General features: G+C 36.5%; 3 protein-coding genes across 19 annotated transcripts in view; 2 read left to right on the top strand and 1 right to left on the bottom strand.

The window, feature by feature from the left end:
• Positions 1-4,976: 4,976 nt before the first annotated feature.
• Positions 4,977-15,449, top strand: LOC129576594 (myosin-2 essential light chain). 2 transcript variants are annotated; one of them, XM_055461876.1, is made up of 4 exons: positions 4,977-5,504; positions 5,636-5,663; positions 7,649-7,710; positions 7,890-15,449. In XM_055461876.1, the coding sequence occupies exons 1-4, from the start codon at positions 5,502-5,504 to the stop codon at positions 8,238-8,240; spliced, it is 444 nt and encodes a 147-aa protein (XP_055317851.1). In that variant the 5' UTR covers positions 4,977-5,501; the 3' UTR covers positions 8,241-15,449. The 2 variants fall into 2 exon arrangements, with proteins under 2 accessions (XP_055317851.1, XP_055317850.1); XM_055461875.1 differs by lacking the exon at positions 4,977-5,504 and having other exon boundaries at positions 5,636-7,516; positions 7,890-8,599.
• LOC129576592 (STE20-related kinase adapter protein alpha) lies at positions 8,609-11,976 on the bottom strand. Of its 14 annotated transcripts, none has more exons than XM_055461868.1 (7): positions 11,731-11,976; positions 10,746-11,194; positions 10,459-10,606; positions 9,949-10,380; positions 9,580-9,700; positions 9,350-9,483; positions 8,609-9,102 (listed from the first exon to the last, which is right to left on the bottom strand). In XM_055461868.1, exons 2-7 carry the CDS (start codon positions 10,917-10,919, stop codon positions 9,032-9,034), a joined length of 1,080 nt encoding a protein of 359 aa, XP_055317843.1. In that variant the 5' UTR covers positions 10,920-11,194; positions 11,731-11,976; the 3' UTR covers positions 8,609-9,031. The 14 variants fall into 14 exon arrangements, with proteins under 14 accessions (XP_055317843.1, XP_055317845.1, XP_055317837.1 ...); XM_055461870.1 differs by having other exon boundaries at positions 11,887-11,936; XM_055461862.1 differs by having other exon boundaries at positions 8,609-9,105; positions 11,731-11,919.
• The window catches only part of LOC129576591 (F-box/LRR-repeat protein 20), an 11,799-nt gene continuing 3,316 nt past the window's right edge, over positions 13,314-21,796 (top strand). For 2 of the 3 annotated variants that reach the window (XR_008688897.1, XR_008688896.1), the window contains exon 1: positions 16,165-16,292. Coding sequence is in view for 1 of the 3 variants with exons in the window: in XM_055461858.1 (XP_055317833.1) it covers positions 16,263-16,292 (30 nt within the window). In the remaining 2 variants the exon portion in view is untranslated. Of the gene's footprint in view, positions 16,293-21,796 lie in introns of all 3 variants that reach the window. The other variant, XM_055461858.1, reaches the window with a different exon arrangement.

Here is a 21,796-nt window from a genome sequence, read left to right as displayed (position 1 = left end):
GGCCACTTATCATGCCATTTATTGCACGCAGTTTAATAATCAATTCGAATGAATGCTTCAATTGCTTCCACGTTCAACGAATTAAAAAGCCTACAACAACTGCAAGTTATTCACAATTCCGATGAATGCACGAATGGCGAGATAAAAAATTTCACAAAAATGCTCGAAAATATCGATTTTTGAATGGGATTGAAGAAAAAAAAATCAAAATTTCGAATGGAATCGTAAATGCGATTATTTCGCCTGCATCAAAAGCGATAAAATGAATGGAATTACGTATCAAAAATTTTAGCTATGGCAACCGTTTGACTCTGTGATGACGACATAGCGAACCAATCGTTTCAAATGCCATATTTTTTTAGTACAAATTTTACAGCAGAACGCTTATTTCATGGGGACGTGCAAAATCGAACATGCAAATTATTTTGTTCAAATTTTTACATCAATCTTTTGCATAATCTAAAGAGATAATAAATTTGCTATCTGTCGGTGTGGTTGCGGCATTCTGAAGCAGTTATCATAAGTTTTTGATTCTAATCAGATGAGATTGGTTGGGAAATACAATGCAAAATCGTCTGATACGTGATGAACACACACGAATGTAATAAAGAAGAAAAAGTCAAACAAATTTTGCTGATTGCCTGATCACATGCTCGCCGCCCGATTGGCGTAAAAGAAGTTTACACGAGCAAGCGATGACAAAGGCAAAATTGATTAAAACGCTCGAACTAAACTGGATGTAAGCAATTTTTGAATGAGTAGACAACTGTATGGTTGATGTACGCTATATTGTGTTTAATTGAAAATTACACGGCCTTTTCGTCCCGTTCCACATGCACACTCAATTTTCATTGTTTTGTCCCACAATGTTGACTTGAGAATTGCTTTGCAGAAAATTAAAAAAAAATCAATATTTGCTAATAAGAGGGCTTTGTTGATCGATCGAATTGTCCGTAGTGGGTCATTAGGTTCAATTGGAAGCCAATCAATGCTAATTTCAAAAAGAATTCTCTGTTCAAATGCCCGATTCCCCAATAGTGCAAAGGGAATCAGTGCCATTATCTATTTCAAGTTAAAAGTGGTTTATTCTTCCAAATTGTCCCATCCATATTTGAGCAACTCAAACTGAGCTACTGTGTAATTTATTATCATCGTTTTAGATACTGACAATAAGACGGATTGTGTTTATGAGATTAAACAGCAAGAAAAACACCAAACAACTGCTTGTGATAAGAGCCAAGCCGTGCTATCTAATCGTGCGTGTGTCAGCAGCGATTGCAATTCAATTCGAAATCAGTCTGTTCGCATATTTCAGAAGCAAAAACAAAATTTAATCATCTGATACGTGCTGTGTTGAGTCATTAAAAAGAACCGAATGTTTAACCGTCTTTTTTTTCTCGACGCATTTCGATCGACGAAAGAAATATTCCGTTTCGATATAAAGTCGATAAACAAATGCAAATCAAATAAACAATGCATTTAACAAGCGATTTGCATTATTAAGGATTTTTGAGCTGAATTCTCGATTTAAGTGAGAGAGAGAAAGAGAGAGAGAGAGAGAGAGAGAGAGAGAGAGAGAGAGAGAGAGAGAAACGTGAATCGAAACGAAGCAAGTGTTTCATATTATAAAACACTGTAAAACACCGTTTAAATGTCGTTAAGCATGTATGAACGCCGTTTCATGCACACATCAAGTACATTTGACCTTGGCCGTTGGAGTACCAATATACACGGAAAAATCCATATAGCGACAGGCGAGAGCAGCGTCAAACAATTGACGAGTATTGCGATGGTGTGCACGAGCGCTAGAGAGTGGAAAATGACACAGAGTTGTATATCAAAGAACACAAGTCAAATTGCACTTGCGTCAGTCAGAATATTTCAGCAGTTTATTTATGAACGTTTTGTTTTGTCGAGAAAAAATGACGTAGATATTCGTTCCTTCTAATTCCTTCTTTTTCATATGTATCGTTTTTCAAACAACGTTTTGTTTATGTTCGGCGCAAAAGTCTATTGTCAAAATAACGGACCAAAGTTCGGATTGTTGTTGTTTTCTCTCTCTCTCTCTCTCTTTTTTTCTCGTTCGCTTCCACCAACACTGGCTCAAAACATTTTTGCTTGAATGTTTATAAATGTTTCTGTTTCTCGCTGAGCAAGCAAACAAATTCGAAACGAAATATGAATAGCGCGACGAAAAGTAGAAGAAGCAAGAAAACGAAAAAAAAAATCAAATCAAAAATAGATAATCAAAAGGCATTGTTTTGTCCGTCTCTTTCATGTGCACATATGAGCATTTCTAAAAAATTCCAGACGACAAAAAAAACATACACAAACGTATGCAAAAAAGGAGGCCTAGTAACATACCAAATTTATCTAAGTTGGTTACTAATTAAAAACCGATTGCAATGGCAAAGAAAAAAAAAACGAGAAATATCGAATGAAAACGAAATCAATTCGAAAAAGACTTGGTCACGTCATATAGTATTTGATGCGTATTAAATACGCATGTATCGGACCTCTCGACTGTTTTACACATTGCTGATGATATAGCCATATGGATATCTATATTTATATACACACAACGAGCGCACACAGTACAGTACAGTACAGTACGGTGCGGTGCGGTAAAGGAAAATAATATGAAGAGAAAAAAAAATCAAGATGGCCGCCATGTGAAAAACTTGCTGTATGAATAATATTTTTGTTATCATAAGGAAGTGTGCTTTCTACATTCATTATATATATAAAATTATTATATGTTGAGTTCATGGGCTCTCTCTTGCACACACAAAATAATTTTTCAATTTAATACGCAACAATAATTTAGACACTTATTTTCGGGCTACTTACAGATTACTGTTAATTATTGATGGCATGGTATTTCTCAATGGTTGCAACTTTAATTGAACTTTCAAAAACAAAAAAGTTTTCGTACGCTTTGTATCTTTTTTGATAGCCTGGGTATAGCTTTGTAGTCGCTGTGACTAAATTCACTGTGTGTTATCCGGTGGACAGTTAGTGATTAACTAAAATGTTACTCTGAATGCTATGCTCCTATTATACAATGGTGCGCAATCGAATGCGACAAAAGAATGTGTGTATGAGTAAGACATACATACGGAACACATTCACAAATACACACACACACACACACAAATGACAGTGTGTGATGATGAAAAAACTGAGCAAAATCCATAGCCCATTTTCATTTACAATACGCTCTCTTTTTACAATACATGAACAAATATAACAGATTCAATCAAACAATGTCGTGAAAATGACCGATTTTTATTTGTGTGGCATATAGATGGCAACCGAGAAGTATTGCCTGATGCGTAGATTGGTCAGCGTTCTCTCTTTCGCAGCAACTTCATATTGTTGTAATAAATATTCCTTTGTTTTGACATAACTCATGTCAAATTTTGTTCAAAACAACTAAATATTGAATAATAAAGTCCAATCTCATTTCAAATCGTAATATTTCAACTGGATGAACAAAAACAGGTAAAGCTTATAAAAGTAAGTCAAGTGCTATATTCTAAAATATTTTCCTTATAGTTTTGCAGATTAAAATGAGTGGCACCAAAGATGAAGATGCATCCCGAGCTGTCCCCGACAGTTTTGAAAAAGTGTATAATGAATTTATAAGAGTTTGCCCTGAAAATCCACACAAAATTGGGAGTAAAGATTATTTTTTATTCGAAACGCAACAAATACGTAATTTAGAAGCAAAGATTGATGAAGAACTTGAATTATTACGCCATCGACTCGGACCGAATGACGGCACATAATACAATATCATATTGAATTTCGAACCAGAGATGAAAGAGTCTCGCAAGAGGATGGAGCTAATGGGAAAAAGAAACAGTAAGAATGTGCCTTCTACGTCCACTTCAATTGAAATTATTCTATCGTTCTCTCTCTTTATCCAGACAATGGGCATCCAGCTCAGGAGGAAGTTGGAAACAAGCCTGAAAATCAAAATATTATCGCAATCAATCCCGATGATGAAAAAAGCGCCTAGATTGGGCTTTAACTTCGAAATTCTAAAATAAAATGCAACATTCAGTTCTATGAAAATGTACCATGACGGTTGATTTTATTTGAATAAAACAAAATACCAGATACTTGAATGTTCCGGGTAAAAATTCAGTTTTAAGTTTTTGAATAAGTTGGTTTTTAATGGTGATGTTTTCCATGGTTTAAAAACAAAAAGACAGACTACAACAAAAAAAAAACCTTTTCGCATGATTTGTGGTAGTCGCTAACAGCAATTGACCGACTCATGATGAACAATTCAAACACAATCTTTCTTGTCTTTCTTTCTTATCTTTCGATAGTCTAATGACTAAATTTATTTACACATTTAAATTAACTTGAACATCGGGCACATGTTAAAACGAATTAGGCAATATTGTCTTCATCGTCATCTTCATCAAGAGGATCTACTGGTTTCTTCTTCAAATGCTCAAAGTCTTCCAATTTAAAGTTCACCATTTCCGTGATATTGCTGCTTCGAATAATTTTGGCTTTTTAAATTCCACTGGCCAAAGCAAATTGTTGAGCTGGCGTTAGCATATCAATTTCTGAATTCTGTAACCCATATGACTCCTTTGTGCCTTTTCCACATGAATATACCCATACTGTTTATGAAATGAAAATGTTATTGAAAAAATCAACGATTGTCAACAAAACTCGTACTCATTTACTTACCGATATAGCCGAGCATATTCCAAGCACACAGTGTTGCAAACGTAGTGAAAACGGACTGTGGCAAAATCCAAATTGAGTTCTCACACACAAACGTTGTGTACGCGTGTTGTCCGATGCAATGCAACAAAATTTAAAATTGTTTGTAAACAAAAATTTGGGGTTTTCTTTCCCATTAGAAAATTAATCAAAATTTAATTTCTTCACTTATAGTTTTTGTGGAGAAAAAATTGCTGCAAAAAAATGCACGGAAAAAATGGTCTGTATTTGAATTCATCCATCGAGTAATGCTGATGTAGTTGAATATGGGCAGCCATTTTCGAGATGGTAACATCGTTGCGAGTAGGCAGAAGTGACAGTAGCATAGTAATTTACATCTAACGACAGGGAGACCTGCAGTAATAGAGAAGCTGTCGTCAAATTTATTCAAACATCACATCACCATCAGTTAAAAGCTGACTCAATAAAATCACATTTTTGTCGTGTGCTTTTTTTACTGTTTCCGAACATCCACATTCCACGCATTTCAACAAATTTACCATCAATTTTTTGAGCCTTTTATTTTCAGTAACGTTTGTTTTGAAATTCAACTCGTTCGCATTACGTCAAATTAACTGACAGTTCGGATTGAATGAGTGGCAGTCTCCAAAAAGACAACAACCGTTTTTTGTGCTTCAAACAAAACTTCATGCGAAACAACGTACAACGCATACATTGACAAACACAGTGAGTGCACACGAATTCAGATCGACACAATAAATTTCATTTGTAATCATCGATAAAATAAAACAATGGTAACAATTTTTCGCATTTCTTCCAGAAATCAATCTTTTTATTCTCGATTTTTTTTGTCGTAAACCAATCTTATTCAAAATAATTTAATGGACATTTTTGTGATTTTCTCTTTCAATTTACCAAAATATAGGCAAACTATACAGAAGATCAATTGGCCGGTGAGTCATTAAACCAAATTTCTTTCATACCTTTTTTTCCATACATATTTGCTTCAAAGAGATGACTGCTTCCGTGAAGATGAACTACCGTAAAACCAATTAAAATTTGTTTAAAATACGAAATGAGTCAATCCCAAACATTTTTGGGCAAAATTCCAAAATAGTGTGAATTGTGAGGGGAAAAGGCATTAATAATTACATATTTCCTGAATGAAATGTGAACTGTTGGGTGTGTGAAGGAGTTTTGATTTTTCTTCTACTTTGTCAATTTCGATAAGATGCAACAAACTTTTTTACGGTTGGTGCATTGTGAGTCATATTCGTTCACTTATCGTTATTGTGATATCGCTAGAGTGTTTTTTCCCTCGTGTGTGTGTGTGTGTGTGTGTTGCTGTTGTTGCTAATTGACTCCAGTTTTTGATAGTTTGCAATGAATGAGCTGCAGAAGAGACAAATGACCCAAAATCAAAAACACTTGTTGCATTTTAGTCAATATGATCAAACATTCCTTTTGAATAGCAATCTCTTAAGTGTTACACATTTACGAATAAAAACCGTTCTCACTTCCTTCTACGCCCCCCCCCCCCCTCAAAATAAGTACTTCGTTGGAAAAAAATCTACTTTTAAAGTCAATCGATCGAAAATGGAAAATTCTAGATATTTCTGCTATCGTACAAAAATGTCAACAACTGATCTCATCCAGAATAGTCGCGCTAGCATGCAAATTTTTAAGTAACATTTTATCGACTGAGAAATGAGCATACCGATTGATCGTTCCAATCAACAACTGTAAATCAAGTCTAAAACTGAAACAATAGATGGATAAAAGCCATTGAATTCGATTGTGTAGTGGTTTGGAGGTAGGTTTCCAAATGCAATGCTCTTTCCTCTCTACATTTCTGATCAAATCACAGAAAATTATTGCTTGCGATTGCTTGTGAGTCGCGATTCACACAATATACGCCTATATTGTTGATTTAAATAAAGTCGATCAGTGTACCAAGTTAAGGCGTCATATTATTATTATTATGTAATTTAATAAGACAAAGACAAGGGGGAAAACAATAACGCAATGACTCAATGTGATTGTAAATATTGTGATTTAATAAATAAGAAGCCAAATCAAATTCACTACCATAAATAGTAACAGTTGTGATCTAGCTTCTGTCTGTCTGTCGGTGTGTACGTGTGTGCACGTCGGTTTGGTTGACAATCGAGCCAAATTCTGTTATGGTACATCATACCTATAAAAATCAACTGCCATTTAAAGTAATCGTGTGTGCTGCTGTGCTACGATCAACAATTAATTTACAACTTGATGCTTTGAATGTGTGTATGGGCTGTTTTTCGTCTATCTTTGTCTCGCTGGCTGCATGGAAAAACCATATCTATATTTATGGTTTTCATAATAATTATTTTTCGTTGTTGTTTTTTTTGTATTTCTGTCTTCTTTCAAATCAAATGCGCACACCTTTCGTTCATTTGTTCGCACAATTATTGTGTGTGCTGAGACAGCATTTAATACATGGTGTGTTATTGACACATAAATAGATCACAGCACGATTTAAGGGGGAAAAAAACGCACACCGAAAATGTTTTGTTGACAGTATGTGGTAGCGCGAACGCGAGCGTAATTGAAAGTATGTTTTCATGTCATACCAAAATATTTAAACACCAATTGTCGTCAGTTAGTCATTTAAGATAGTCTCTAGTGTAAAGTGTAACATCTGCGAGATCAGCTCTTTTCTTGAGTTTCTCAAATTCCCTGTGCTCTTACTGGCTGCTGTGTTAACATCGAATAAACATGTACATGTACGATCCACCGACGAAAGGTGTTTTTAATACGGTTGAAGGTAGTCATAAAAACTGAAGCGTCACAATTATCGAAAATTTTGTCGAAAAAAAAAAACAATTTGCATTCTTGTTATTCAAATCAAATATTTTGTGAATTTTCTGAAATTAAAATATTTACAATCGTTTTACAGAATTCCAAGAAGCCTTCAACTTGTTCGACAACCGAGGTGATGGCAAAATTCAATTGAATCAAGTACGTATTTGAATTAAATTTGTTGGGACTTTTTTTTTGTCTAAATCAGATGTGTTTGGAAGTTTAAAAATCTTCAAATAACCAAATTTCATGATCATCAAACGATTACCTTCGTTCTATGACCCGCGTTTGCATCCATCTGAATTCAGTTTATTGATCATTTGTGTTTATTCTTCCAGGTTGGCGAATGCTTGCGTGCCCTAGGTCAGAATCCAACTGAATCGGATGTGAAAAAATGTACGCATCAACTCAAGCCCGATGAACGCATCTCATTCGAAGTGTTTCTTCCAATATATCATGCCATTTCGAAGGCCCGTTCAGGCGACACGGCTGACGATTTCATCGAGGGACTGCGTCATTTCGACAAAGACGCAAGTGGGTTTATTTCAACAGCTGAATTACGGCATTTACTTACGACATTGGGCGAAAAGCTGACCGATGACGAAGTCGAGCAATTGCTTGTGAATCAAGAAGACTCACAAGGCAATGTAAACTACGAAGAATTTGTTCGTGTCATCATGAGCGGTTGAAACATAGCCCCAAAATCCGATACACTTCCATTACTTAAGTCTCTTGAACGACCATTCAAAATTTAATTTAAAATTTGCAACTGAAACACATCAACTAAACGTAACACACAAGTTTCACGACTAAATCAAATCAAAACAAACACTTTAAACAATAATCTTTATACATTCTTACGTGTTTCTCACGTCTCGTTTCTCTCGAATTGCACTTGGGGCAACCGAGAGCGAGCGATCGAACGAGAGAGACAGACCGCATTTGTACTTTACGAATCACTTGAATTGTATTCAATAAGTATTGCACTTTTGCTAACAAAGAATTACAAAAAAAAAAACAGAGAAGAACAACAACAAGCAGAAACAAACATCGAACATTCGTTTTTCGTTTTTTTTTTCTTCTTTTTTTAAAAATTAAAATCTCTTTTTTAAATAAACTGTTTACATACATTTGTAATAAATAATGTCTAAAAAATAATAATCTAATTGTCATTTATTTGATTGGTTCCTTAATTGTCTAGCTGAAAGCTATGTTAAGCGCTCTTTCTAGGTGTTTTGTTACCAATGAAAATTAAAAACTCACATACAAAAATCGGGTTCATTTTTTCAAAGGAATTGGCATTTGTTGGAATCAATGTAAATCGTAGTTTTCCTTGTTTTTTTTTCTTTCGTTCGGGTGGTGGGAGAGAAATAAGGATTTCTTTCAATTTCAAACACATTCCATTTACTTATTTTTTTCTCTTTTTATCTCACGAAACGATCAGTCGCTTGTTTTAGCAGTCCTAAGTTAGCTGCCTTACTTAAAAATCCCATTCAAAGATACCACTAATACTCATGTCGGCCATCACACATGACAAACTGATGTCTTCATCTGCTAGAGAAAAGAGATTTTGATTTTTTGTTCGATTAAAACATTAATTGAATCAACCCATAGAAATGGTGAGAATAAAGAACTTTTCATTTCTCTATGGGTCGGTGTCAATTTGCATTTAAAAAAAAAATCTGAAGGATATATGCTGAGCATGAATTCTTATCTATTAGAAATATCAAATCAATCGAAAAACAATTCAAAGCGCATATATCCTCAGCTGCCTCTCATCAATTGATTTATATTTTACCTGAGCTTTGTTTGATGCAATTGTACTTGTCAATGCCAGTCGAACTGAAATTTTCCGCTAACGTTGTGCGTTTGCCCTGCTTAAAAAATGGATGGTTCTGTAGCTCAACTATATTCGGCCGATCATCTGGATATCTGTCAAAACCCATATAGATTCATTGTATTTAAAAACACCGCGCCAAAATGTCCATTGAAAAGTCGGTATATCAGTAAAACAACGCCACACATTACCTTTCCATGCATATTTCGGCGAATTTGTGAAAATGATCACTGAGTTTTCGTTCCCTATAGATTTGGTGGGTTTGGTATGCAAAATTGTTATCTATGTCTGATGTGCTGCCCGCTGAAGGTGCTGATAATGTCCAAATACAAATGTTATGAGTAAAAGAAAACAATTGTGACTGAGACGAAACGCTTATCACGTTCCGATTTTTGCTCGTGTGTGCAAAAACTAACATTTTTTTCTCTGTCTGTCTGTGTGCCATTTGCATGGATGAAATGGATAAACAAGAGAAAATAAAACGTGTTTGGAAATTGATTTGACCTACAATTTCATCGGTCAAAACTCACACATTACGTTATAATCGATATGACACTCACCGAATATTTCGTCTGGACACGTTGAACAATCAAATAGCACTGGTTGATTTCCGCGCATTTTCTCGGTCAGCATGAATGTGGTTGGCATATTTGCGAATGGTTCAAGCCCATTGGCCAATTCACACGTCGTAATGCCAATACTGTAAATATCTGACTTTTCCGTATAACCCGCTAAATTCTGTTCCAACACTTCGGGCGCCAGCCAATTTAAGCTTTTCACACTGTTTTGCGGCAAATCAAAGAGCTTTTGTGTTCGTTGTCCGTTCGTAATGAGTGTGATTGGTTCACGGAATCCGCATAAAACGGCTTTGTTCTGATTGATTAGAATGTGACTGGCACGTATGGACCTGTGTATGTATCCCTTTCGATGGATATACTCCAGCCCAAGCAGAACATCACGTAGTATAAGGCAAACGATAATTTCTGGAAAACCTATGGTGATATAATTAGTTTTAGGCGAGCGTTGAATTGGCTTTCCAAATAGACTGAAAGATAACAACCATGGTCTACCTGTTGTGAAATAGCTATTCATTGCATCTCGGCAAGAGTTGTAGCACATTAACGGTGATATCACGTATACATCTGAATTTTTAACGAATGCCGTATGCATTGGCAACACGTGGTCACAATCAAATTGACGCATTGTCAAAATTTCCTCCTGAAATCAAGAGAGAAAAAAAAAACGGAATTTCTATTAGATACACTTCTATGCCCATCCGAAATCGTGTGAATTTTAATTTTTCCTTCCATTCAAAACGGCCATGGGAAATCAAACAGGCATCCCACGACTGACTCACCCGAATTAAATTAGTTTCTTCTTTCGCTTTGTCCATTTGAAATTTTTTTACCGCCACAAATTGTTGGGTGGGCACATGTTTTGCTAGGTATACCACACCGATGCCAAAGCAGCAGTTCGATAATTCCGATTTAATTTCATAATTAGATGAATTTGCGTCTAATGCTGTCTCCATTTGTACACTGTTCTTTAAATTGTTAACCGCTCACACTCGACAACTTCAAAAACCTGCTGCTGCTGTTGCTGCTGCTCCCGTTCTGCCACTTTTTCTCTCTCTCTCTCTCTTTCTCTCTCTCTCACTCACTCCTGTTTCAATGTAAAACGTTGACGTGCATACTTTCATGTAGTAATCAAACGTCGATATATCAAAATTCATCAAAAACAATCATCGATCATAATAGGCTATTATTTTATTATTACTGGTGACGCCAGAATGTATGTGATGTTGCTCTAAAATGACGAGAGAAAAAAAAACGAAATCAATTATCAAAAATTGTTTGTCAAACATTGTAAAGGAAAGAAAAAGAGAAAAAACAATATTGAAAATAAAAACAGATCGCATATCAGATGTGTATGACACTTTGCAAGTGTCTCAAAAGAAAGTGATGGGCGGCCGAACACTCAATTGATGCTATCAATAACCCAATAAACATTGCTAATTGTGGTAAATGAAAGAAGCGAAAGAAAAAAAAACACACACACAAACACACACACAAACACACTCGTTTTCGGTGCACACACAAAAAGAATTCGCCGATGATAACGTTGTTTTGCAAAAATGAAATGAACCGCAAACAAATCACAGAAGAAAAGAAAAATTTCACCGCGAAATGTTTGAATATATTCAAACTATTTGAGATTACGTTGGTTTTACTATCTATCACTATATATATATATATATATTCAAACTTAGCGAAAAGTCATCGCTCTAATGTCAAAGAAAACGATGAAGTGATTTAGCGAGCACTTGTAAATGAAATACATACACATAATCAAAATCTAATTTGATGAGAGTGTGCTTCTTTCCTCTCTTCTTCTTCTTGTTTTTCTTCTTCTACTTTGGTTTCTCGGTTCGTTTATTTTGAAATTGTGAAAATTTGCAAATATTCTCTCGAAATCGAGGCCGACTACGGTGTTTGTACCTTCAGTTGAGTGGTGAACGTTTTGTTGGTATCAATAAAATATACACTTTCAAAATACGTCAAACACGCGATGCGTGATGCAAGAGTGTGAGTGCGAGCGTATGTACTGTGTGTGTGTGAGTGTGAGTATGTTTTGTGCGTGTCTTGTTTAGTAGGTCTGGTTTACATTCCATGAGACAGTGCGAATAATTCCTATTCCGATTGTTACGAAGATCGTCAATAAATAAACCGAAAGAAATGAAAATAGATCATTCATTTGTCAAGGAGCATCACACAATTGATTGGTCTCGTCTATTTGAGCATTCAGTGACCGTCATGGAATTTCCACAATGTTTCCAGCCACAATTGTTTGTGTCATGTAAATTGGCGAAATTTTTTCAATTGATCAAACATATACAATCAAAAATATTATTTCGCTTCTCTTTGTCTTTGGCACAGCCAATTTACTAAATTTAATCGTTTGACTTTGTCTTTTTCTTGTTATGGCCCATTGAAATCGGCTGCTTGATTTTTTTTTTGAACAATTACTACGCGTGATATCAATAGGCGAGTGCATGGAGAAATTAAAATACGCGCTAAAAAAACAAAATAGAGACAGAACGAAACCTTAAATGCGAGCGCACACACAGGCGAGCATGTCAGAGTACAATAATAATAATAAAAAAAAGTGTGTGATCTGTATGAAAACAAAAAAAGAATTTGGTGGAAAAGTGAAGAGACTGTTTTCAAGCGCACACCACGATTCATGCATTGTCAAACAGATGGGTGTGTATATGTATGTGCACTGTATGCACACACGCGACAACATGGTGATGTGATAAAAAGCGTTTGGCAAAGGCAAAATCACAATAAAAATTGCCTGATGGAAGCTCAATTGCATTGAGAGAGATTGAAGGCATTTGCTAACCACACACCACGAACATATCGATGCAATGCAATGTGCTTTGGTGTGTGCGTTTTTGTTGCTGTTGTGTTTGGAACGGAGTGTTTGGAACGGAGTGGCTGTCGTTCTCGCTCTTAAATGGCGAGCGAAACAGAGAGCGCACGATGTGTCAGCTGTGTGCAAGCGACAAGAAGCGAAAAGAAGAGCGAAAGATTCTTTCGTAAGTAATGATTTACCTTGTTATGATTCTGCATATACATACAGTGTGCAGTGTATCTCTCTCTCTCTCACACACACACACACACACACACACACACACACACACACGTACACTCGCAATTCCGGAGCGTGTGTATTAGCTTGCTGAAATATACACCGACCCAAACACGCAGAAAAGCACAACCAAACAGCCATAGAACGATTACATTACGGCGCAGATATATACGTACATACGAGATCCGATGACATATACAAATACACACGCATACAGGTTGAAAACGTGTATGCGAGGCCTCAACACAAAGTGTAGCAAGAATTCTTTATTGTTATTGTCTGTTTGTTAATGCTGTTGATATATTTTTTCGCCTCTGAGTGTGAGTTGTTTCTCGCTCACAAAAAAAAAAAAAAAAATTTGTGTTTTTGAGACACACAGCGATTCTTCTTTTTTCCTCTACGCTGTCTAGTTCGCTGTTATATCTTATTATTAATTTTCGTTGTAAAGAGCGAAATCGACAGAAGACGAAGGGAATGAAAAATATCGGCTCTTTGATTTTGAAGACGACGGGAAAAAAGACAGAGAATAATAATAAGTGAAGAGAAAAAAAACAAAACACTCAAATGATTGATTAGTAGTGTTTCTGTCATCGATGTAGTCTTTGTCGAGTGTGCGATATCATTTGCAAGAAGAAAAGAATATCAGACAGAAAAACGAAGCGAGCAAATACAGAAGAAAAAATGAAATAAGAAGAAGAAGAAGAAGTAGTAGAGAATCAGTTTGAAAATATTGGTGCAAAGAAATTTATTTTATTTTGAAAAGTGACACACAGTGTGATACTGAGATACCGAACGCATTTTTTTTCCTCTCCCTTGTTCTGGCTTCAATATATTAAAAATAAATGCTTCGATCGAACCGAGCGCAGGAATTAAAACAAATATCATAATAATAACCATATATACACACAACAAAAGAGTGGGCAGCGGTAACAATTCCTTGAATCAAAGTCACCGCAACAACAGAAGAAGAAGAAGCAAAAAAAAAACAAACGAACTGCTTGCTTGTTGGGGAGACAAAACGTTCAAAAAGTAAATAATGAAATACGCATGAGTTTTTAACAGTGCACCGCAGAATAGAACCGAGAAAAAAAAGCGCAAAGATGAAAAGCAAAAACGAACAATGCTAATCGACGAAGTGAAACATCAAAAATAGCAGATGTTACATGTTTATCAGTCATTTTTTTCCACGGAGCCTAAATGAATTTGCAGTCTAGCGTGCGTTTTCAATATAAACACTGTGCTATTTAGTTCAGACGCTTGTTCAGTCACTGTTCTTTGCTACGTGATCAGTGCAGTGTGGTGGTTTCAATTAAGGGAGACACAACAAAAAAAAAAACAACAACGCCAGAATTGTTGAAGAGAAGTGTTTAGAAAGAGAAATAAAACGGCACCGAGTCCATTCAACCAACCACCGAAATTTATATCGATAGACGAAGAGAGATAGTCTGGACTCAATGGTGATAACAATCATTTAAGACGACTGATTGAGAAGACGACGACGACGACAAAGACGACGACGGTGACAACGAAATCGACCACTTCGACAACAATATCGATAACAACAGCGAATGATTAGTCCAAAGCAATCGAGACGTGAGGTGCCCACGAATTAAATTGAGCGACCAAATGAACGAAGAAAAAAAAACATCATGTTTGGGTTCATGTTTAAATTTCAGCGTTTCATAAATGGTTCACTCTTATCGATAAGTGAGTGAGAGTGAAGCGGGTAGACGTGCAATTATAAAAACATACATATTCTCGGTGAAATGGGACAAGAAAAGCTTCGGCAATAATAATACACCGTTGCGACCAAAATTCAAGTGATCAACCACATTCTTTTGTTATACTCTGTTTAGTATTATCCGCATGAAGCTCCGAATAATCGACTGAACGCTCCGACCGACCGCCAAGCCGAACATTTGTTTTACATTTCGCAAATCAAAGAAGCAATTTATTGATGTCGTTTGCGTATACATATGGGTGCTGCAATCCAATATAAACCGATTATTTAAATGGATTGTTTTTTTCTCGTTTAAAAACACATCTAGTAGAGAGAGAGAGAGAGAGAGAGAGAGAGAGAAAAAGAGAAATAGAAATAGATAGGAGTCTAGTAGAACAAAGAACTACTGAATTGACAAGTGCATTTTATGTTTAAAGCTTATCATTTTGTATCAATTCATCAAATTTAACCACCATTTTCGTACAAAAGCTGTCAGATTCGTATCACACACGAAGAAGAACTTTCTGAATGAATATAAAACGTTCAAGTGCATTAAATGTCAACCGTGAAAGTAGTAAACTTCAAATACGAAACTCAATTTGGGTTTTTTTTTCTCGTAATTTTCAGCAGTTGAAATACCGTTTTTTTTCTACTGCTGCTGCTACGATAGTGCATAAACACGAAAAATTCTTTAATTGAAATGGACGCATAAATTAACGCAAATCGCACGAAAATTTTGCTTTTTGAAAGAAAGAAATAAATAAAAAAGAAATCGGTGTGCGTCAGCGATGGACAGAGATAAAATCGAGAACGGAATATAGCATGCAAGTGTAAAGCACTGTTTTTTTTCTCTGTTCGTTTCGTTATTCGTATATTTAATATAATTAATATTGTTGTTCACGTCGTTGGCCGTATGCAAGCTGGGCTGGCTGCTATTGCTACTACTTTTGTTATAATAAACAACATTCACCAGATCATCAGAGACAGGCACAATAACTGTGTGTCTGTGTGTGCATTCCAAAATACACAGTATCGGCGGCGGCGGCGGGTTCTGCTTTTTCTGCTGTTAGAACATCAGCCCCCTTCAATTTTTATCATAAATTTGTCAACAGTTTGTGATTGTACGGAATCAGGCAAAGAGAGGAATTCGGTTTCGGTGCGTTCTATTTCTTTATTTCGGAATAAACACACCGACAGACCCATCGGACATGTTAATCGCTTTCAGACTGTGTCCGACTGCAATGCACGACGTCAACAATAACAAACACGATTATTGAATAAAAACAGCGAAAACAAAAAGGATCTCGTGGGTAAACACAAACGACACATAACGACAGAAAGAGAGGAAAACTGCGACACCGAATTAAAGCGAAATAAAGCGAAAACGACGACGACGACAGACAACAACAACAATTTGTTGGATACATCGCGGTGAAAGCACAAATCCAAGGGCAGACAACGGAATATCATCATTCAAAAGATAGATAGCAACAAGAAACCATGACGAACTCGGGACGAAATCGATTCGAAGTATGTTTTTAAATGATTTTCGCAACAACAATAACAACAATTATGCAAACAACACCATTTTTTACTCGATAAATTTCATGTGAAATCGCGTTGTATAAATTACAATGCGAAAAAAAAGCCCATAATTGAACGGAGATAGCTTTTATAACGCGATAACTCCGATTGCGTTATATATCCAAATTGAATTTCCCGAAAACCGTAAATTGACGATGATGATTTCGCATAGAAATGTCGATTCGTTGCTGTTGTTGTTGTTATTGTTGACTTTTTTTTTCAATGTTCAAATTTTTCTCAGGTTCAAAATCAATTCAAACAAAAGAGATGACTTTCAATGGGTTTCCCAGTTCGCCAACCAATTCGAAATGCAATTGCTGTTTTGCTTCTTTGGCGTCAGTTGTTCGATAGAGTTTCAATAGTTTTATTTTTGCATTCCATTTGATTTGAATCACCATGGTTTTTTTTCCCTCTGCATTTGAAAACAGACAACGGTGTGTTGGCGTACGCCATTCGGAAAACCTATGCATTTCATGCTCAATCAATGTTTTCAATTGTTTCCGTTTTTCGCAATTTGGGCGCTGTTATTTGTGCAGACTTTTCCATCGTCTGAAGCGAAGCAATAAAAGCCATCATACGAATTCAACGAGCTAGATATAATTTCATTCATTTAGAGTATATTTACATAGCATTCAATCGCTATGTATGTGTGACATTTTCGCGCTGATAAGTGAAGACAAAACGCTCAAAATTGATTTGATAAACGGTGAATTCTCGGTACCTGAATATTGTTCCATTGTTCTGTGTCACGTCAACGGCATCAATTTATTGGGACCAATGAATTGTGTGTGATATTTGTTGGCATTATTTTTATTTTTTTTTTTTTGATTGGATGACAGCATCTGACAACATAGGCACATTCACTACGGGTGTAATAAATCGGTCTCTCGACGACTAAAAAGAATGCCGTGTATGCCAAAAAGGCCATTTAGCGTACGCCGCAAGGACTATATGTGCTGTTAAATGTTTATAATAAGTTCAATTTTGTCAATTTGAAACATTTCCATCGGCGAATCGGTTAGCTATTTATGAACATGTATGAATAATATAGACGGAATAATTGGTGTTGATTTTGTAATTTGTTGTCATGTGTGTTAAACTGTGCAGCAGCAGCGGCAACAGTAGTCGCATGTAGTCAACTTCAAACATTCGGCTTGAAGTGCGAAAAAAATAATAATAATAATAACCAGAAAATACAATCTGAATAAAAGTATGTGTGCAAATAGAAATGAGTGCGATTTGTTGCTGCGGCTGCTACTGCTGTTGCTGTTGCTGTTGCTGTTTTTTTTGTGTTTTGAATTTGTTAGCTATATTATTATTATTTTATTATTCTTTGTTATGGTTCCATATGAAATGGAACGGAGTGTGTGGGGCACGTACCTTTGTGTTGTGGGGAAAGAGAGTGAAACTGAGTTAAGCAATGTGCGACAAAAAAAAAACAATGACGAAATTTGCACAACTTCAATGTTTTCTTTCATTGAATCGGCGCTCGCTCGCTCTTTCTCTCGTTCTTTGTTTTGTGAGTGTTTGCGTCGTTCGTCTGCGTCTCGTTCTCTTTCCTTTTTTTTGCTGCTCAATTTAAATTCGATTTATTTTTAATTTGAGTTTGAACATTTAGCCTCTTACATACGGTTCGGAAGAAGCGGTTTCAATCGCACAAACATTTGATCCGGTTGGAATGTTGAAATGCAATTGCTGTTGAAGTGTGAACAGAAATGAAAGAAAAAACAAACGAGCGCGCGGGCTTGAGCATACTTGCCCCCTCTGATCAAATGTTATGCACCGTGTTTCAAAACAAAGAACCAGAACGCATTTTTATTAAGTACAGTGTACACACAGAGTGGATGGGGCAATCAAAATGCGATTGTGTGTCCTTTTGGGGTTACAAAACGATAAGAAGTGTCTTGTTTTCTTTGTCTCTATCTTTCTTGGCCCCTTTTCCCGCTCTCTGTCTCTCTCTCACTCTTGTTTCGCACCCAGAAAAGGAATTATACCATGCCGAATGTATGAGCTCGAGGCTTAACAACAAAGAAACATCAAGAATTCAGTGCGCATTTCATTGTTAAATATCATTTTTCAGCCGCGTGTTCACCATCGTGGTTTCTTACCTCACTCTTTCTATCTCTTCAGTGCTCTGTGTAAACAGAGATAGACGCTGTGCGGTGTGTGCACGTTGAAAATTTGTTCGCAGAAAGACATACAGCTGATTATATGTTATTGCGCGAGCACAATGTACGATTTTGGTGTGTCGATGTTTTCATTCTGCCGTTTGTTTGTTGTTTTTTTTCCTATTTTGATTGTGCCACAGTCAGTGTATATTTTTCTTCGCTTCTATTCTTTGAATCTAATGTTTATTGTCGGCGGGCGGCGACAACAACGACGACGACGGCGACGATGACGACTCATATAGTTGGAGAGCTCAGGTTTTCCATATATTCTTTCGTTCACTTGTTTCTGTGTGTTATTGTTGTTTTTGCTATCGAATTGACGACTTTCATACTCTGTTTTGTATACACGACGATCTGAAGTAAGTCGCACACATGAGCGCGTGCACCCATTCATTTGTATGTGGCCGAACACACGCGCACACGGGGCCTATAATAAAAATTGAAATCGCAATTCCATGTATAATCATATGAGAGAGTGCTGAATGGTTTCGACTGGTTCGTTCGTGTTGGCCGCAAATTGATTTTCATGTGAGCGCATGCAACACTGATCATCGAATCATGTTTGTGTATTCATTCATTTGCTTATGATGATTTTGCTGTTGATTCATTAGTTTACCGTCATAATTTATTGATGCTGAATTTGGAATTTGATTGTCCTGGCTTTTGTGTTTCGCTCTTCTCGTCGTCATTGTCGTTATGCGGTTGCAAATTTTCTAATGCAATTCAAATTATGCGATATTTTCGAAATAAATTCATGCCATTTTCAATTGTTCCCCTATCATATTCTCTTGTGTCGTTTTTTTTCTGCTTTGTCTTCACGGTGCATGAACCGAAATGGACAATAAATGTGATATGGTTTTGGTATTTCGACACAAACAAAAAAAAAACATCCAAATGATTGTTGTTCCTTTGCAACATGCCAATATGCGATGTTGTTGGTGTTTTGTGCTTTTCGGTTGAAGGTAGGAAATTTTCCTACGATCCGAATGAAAATGCCATTGAACTGAAGAACTACGCTCTTTTTGAAATATACACAAAGGAATACTACGCTGTGCAATTCGTATGCATGATACAAATCAATTAATTTTGCAAATTGAGACGCAATTTCAGAAATCGCACGAAATGAACATATTAAAATTGAATGAAATGCGAAGCCACTTGGTTGAGGCTCGCTTTGCGCTGCTTGAAACTATTGCTGCAACAACGACATATAGACAAAGCTCTCTCTCCTTCCCCCTATCTCGTACGCGGTGCGTACATATAAATATGCTCAAATTACAGTGAACGAATTTATTGACTGCAAGAACCCAGATAGATCAATGTCTTTTACATGATGAAAACGATGAAAACTGAACAAAAAAAAAAATTGAAAATGGCAAGAGAGTGAGAGCACACATATTAGCACAGGGTTGAATGAGAAGCGTTGCGAAAATAAAAATCGAAGCGTTAGCATTGCTGCTGCGCCATCGCTGACCGAACGAACGAACGAACGAATCAAATGATATGTAAACATTTCACCGAAAGGGTATCATTCACTTTGAATCGCAATGAACTTTATTGACTTTGAGCTTTGAGTGCGGGAGAGAGTGTGAGTGAGTGAGTGAGTGTATATCTCGAATCTTGACTGAACTTGCTTCGACACCTCTTCGACGACAAGAGAAGTCTTAGTTTGTTTGCTGGATTGAACGCCACTAATATTCTTTAGTCTATTTATGGCGACTGTTCACATAAAAAACGCTTGCTAATTCAATCGTTCGTCGCTTCGACACCAATGACATGCTTTAGCAATTTCCATAAATATATCTTATTATGAAGCGAAACAAAGCAAAATAAAATATGGTCATTTCTCTTCGTTTTTTCTTTGTTATCAATCAAATCGTGAAATTAATGCGCCATTCCGGGAGTGAAGAGTGACAGAAGAAATCTGTGAAAATCAGTTAAAAACTTTGAGAACTTTTGCCATTATGTCATCATGTCATCAAAGCGAACTTTCACCCCTCTTATGTCTGTTTCTCTTGTCGTCGGATCAAGCCAAAATAAAAATAAACCATCGACACTAAAACAAACAAAAGAAAATCTGGAAATTCAATACGGTCAGTGCACTCTAGACAGTTTTTGCAAGAGCGTCTCCGTCTGTGTCGCTTTTTTCATCGTCGTCGTCGTCTTCGTCGTCATCGCCGTCGTCGTCGTCGTTGCTGCTGTTGTTGATATTCTGTTGAGAGCACATTAGACTGATATCTTGTGTTGTGCAAAATGACCGCATACCACCCGCCACCTCATCTACTCTTTTGCTCTCGGCCAGACGCTTTCCCTTAGATTTGAAAATTCAAAATAACCAAATGAAAATGAAAAGCGAAAAGCAAAACGGGAAAAAAGCTGCCAGAAGAAAATGTGTGTGAACCAGCATTTTCCCGACTGATGTAACATGGGTAACATGGGTAACATTGAATATGTTTGGTGGTTGCGTATGGAGAAATCATTCCAAAGTCTATACATCTGAGAACTGCTTATGGCCAGAGTACTGAACCGCACACTTTGCCTCTTTTTTTTTGGCAGAACTCGAAAAATACGACGAATCACATGCACCGAACACAGCAACCACACACTCACACACACCGCAGAGTACATTGCCATCGATGAAATATATCTCTATTTATGGTTGGGTATATTTATAAAGTATACGGAATATAAGTATGCAAGTATGGAGTTAAGACATATCGTCATGCAAGTTCACAGCTCTCTTCTCTCTCCCATTCACGCTATCGCTTCGACTCTGTCCCATCATCGTCACCACCATCACCACCCTCTTATTGTGTCGGCTAATGCTATATAGGATCATGAATATAATACAGGCTAACGTGGCACAGAGACATGCTAGATGTCAATGTTCTGCCACATTCATGTATTCCACAGCTAATTGTACGGGATGTATATGTTTGAAGGATGGTATATTCTTGTTTTTGCCAGTGCTGCTGCTGCTGCTGCTCATTTCATTTTTTTTCTTTCTCATTCATTTGCTCACTTCACGTTTGCTCCCACTCTCACACTCTCTTTTTTCCATGCTCTCAGATACATTCGCTGAGATACATAAGCAGCCAAAAATTGCGAACATTCCACAACCAAAATAAAAGAAGTAGCAAGAAATTGAATGACGCGTCAAACCAAATTAATACTGTTATATGTATTCAACAATATTGGTGCTACGTTTTTCACATTACCGACACATTTTGATCAACTCTCTCTCTCTCTCTCTCTCTCTCTCTCTCTCTCTCTCTCTCTCTC

The sequence above is a fragment of the Sitodiplosis mosellana genome, unplaced genomic scaffold (genome assembly GCF_009176505.1).
Source record: "Sitodiplosis mosellana isolate CC-2019 unplaced genomic scaffold, AAFC_SMos_1.0 Smas_scaffold_6191, whole genome shotgun sequence".
Taxonomy (NCBI): domain Eukaryota; kingdom Metazoa; phylum Arthropoda; class Insecta; order Diptera; family Cecidomyiidae; genus Sitodiplosis; species Sitodiplosis mosellana.
The sequence above is the reverse complement of the archived record's forward strand: the minus strand, read 5'-3'. Positions and strand labels throughout refer to the sequence as shown.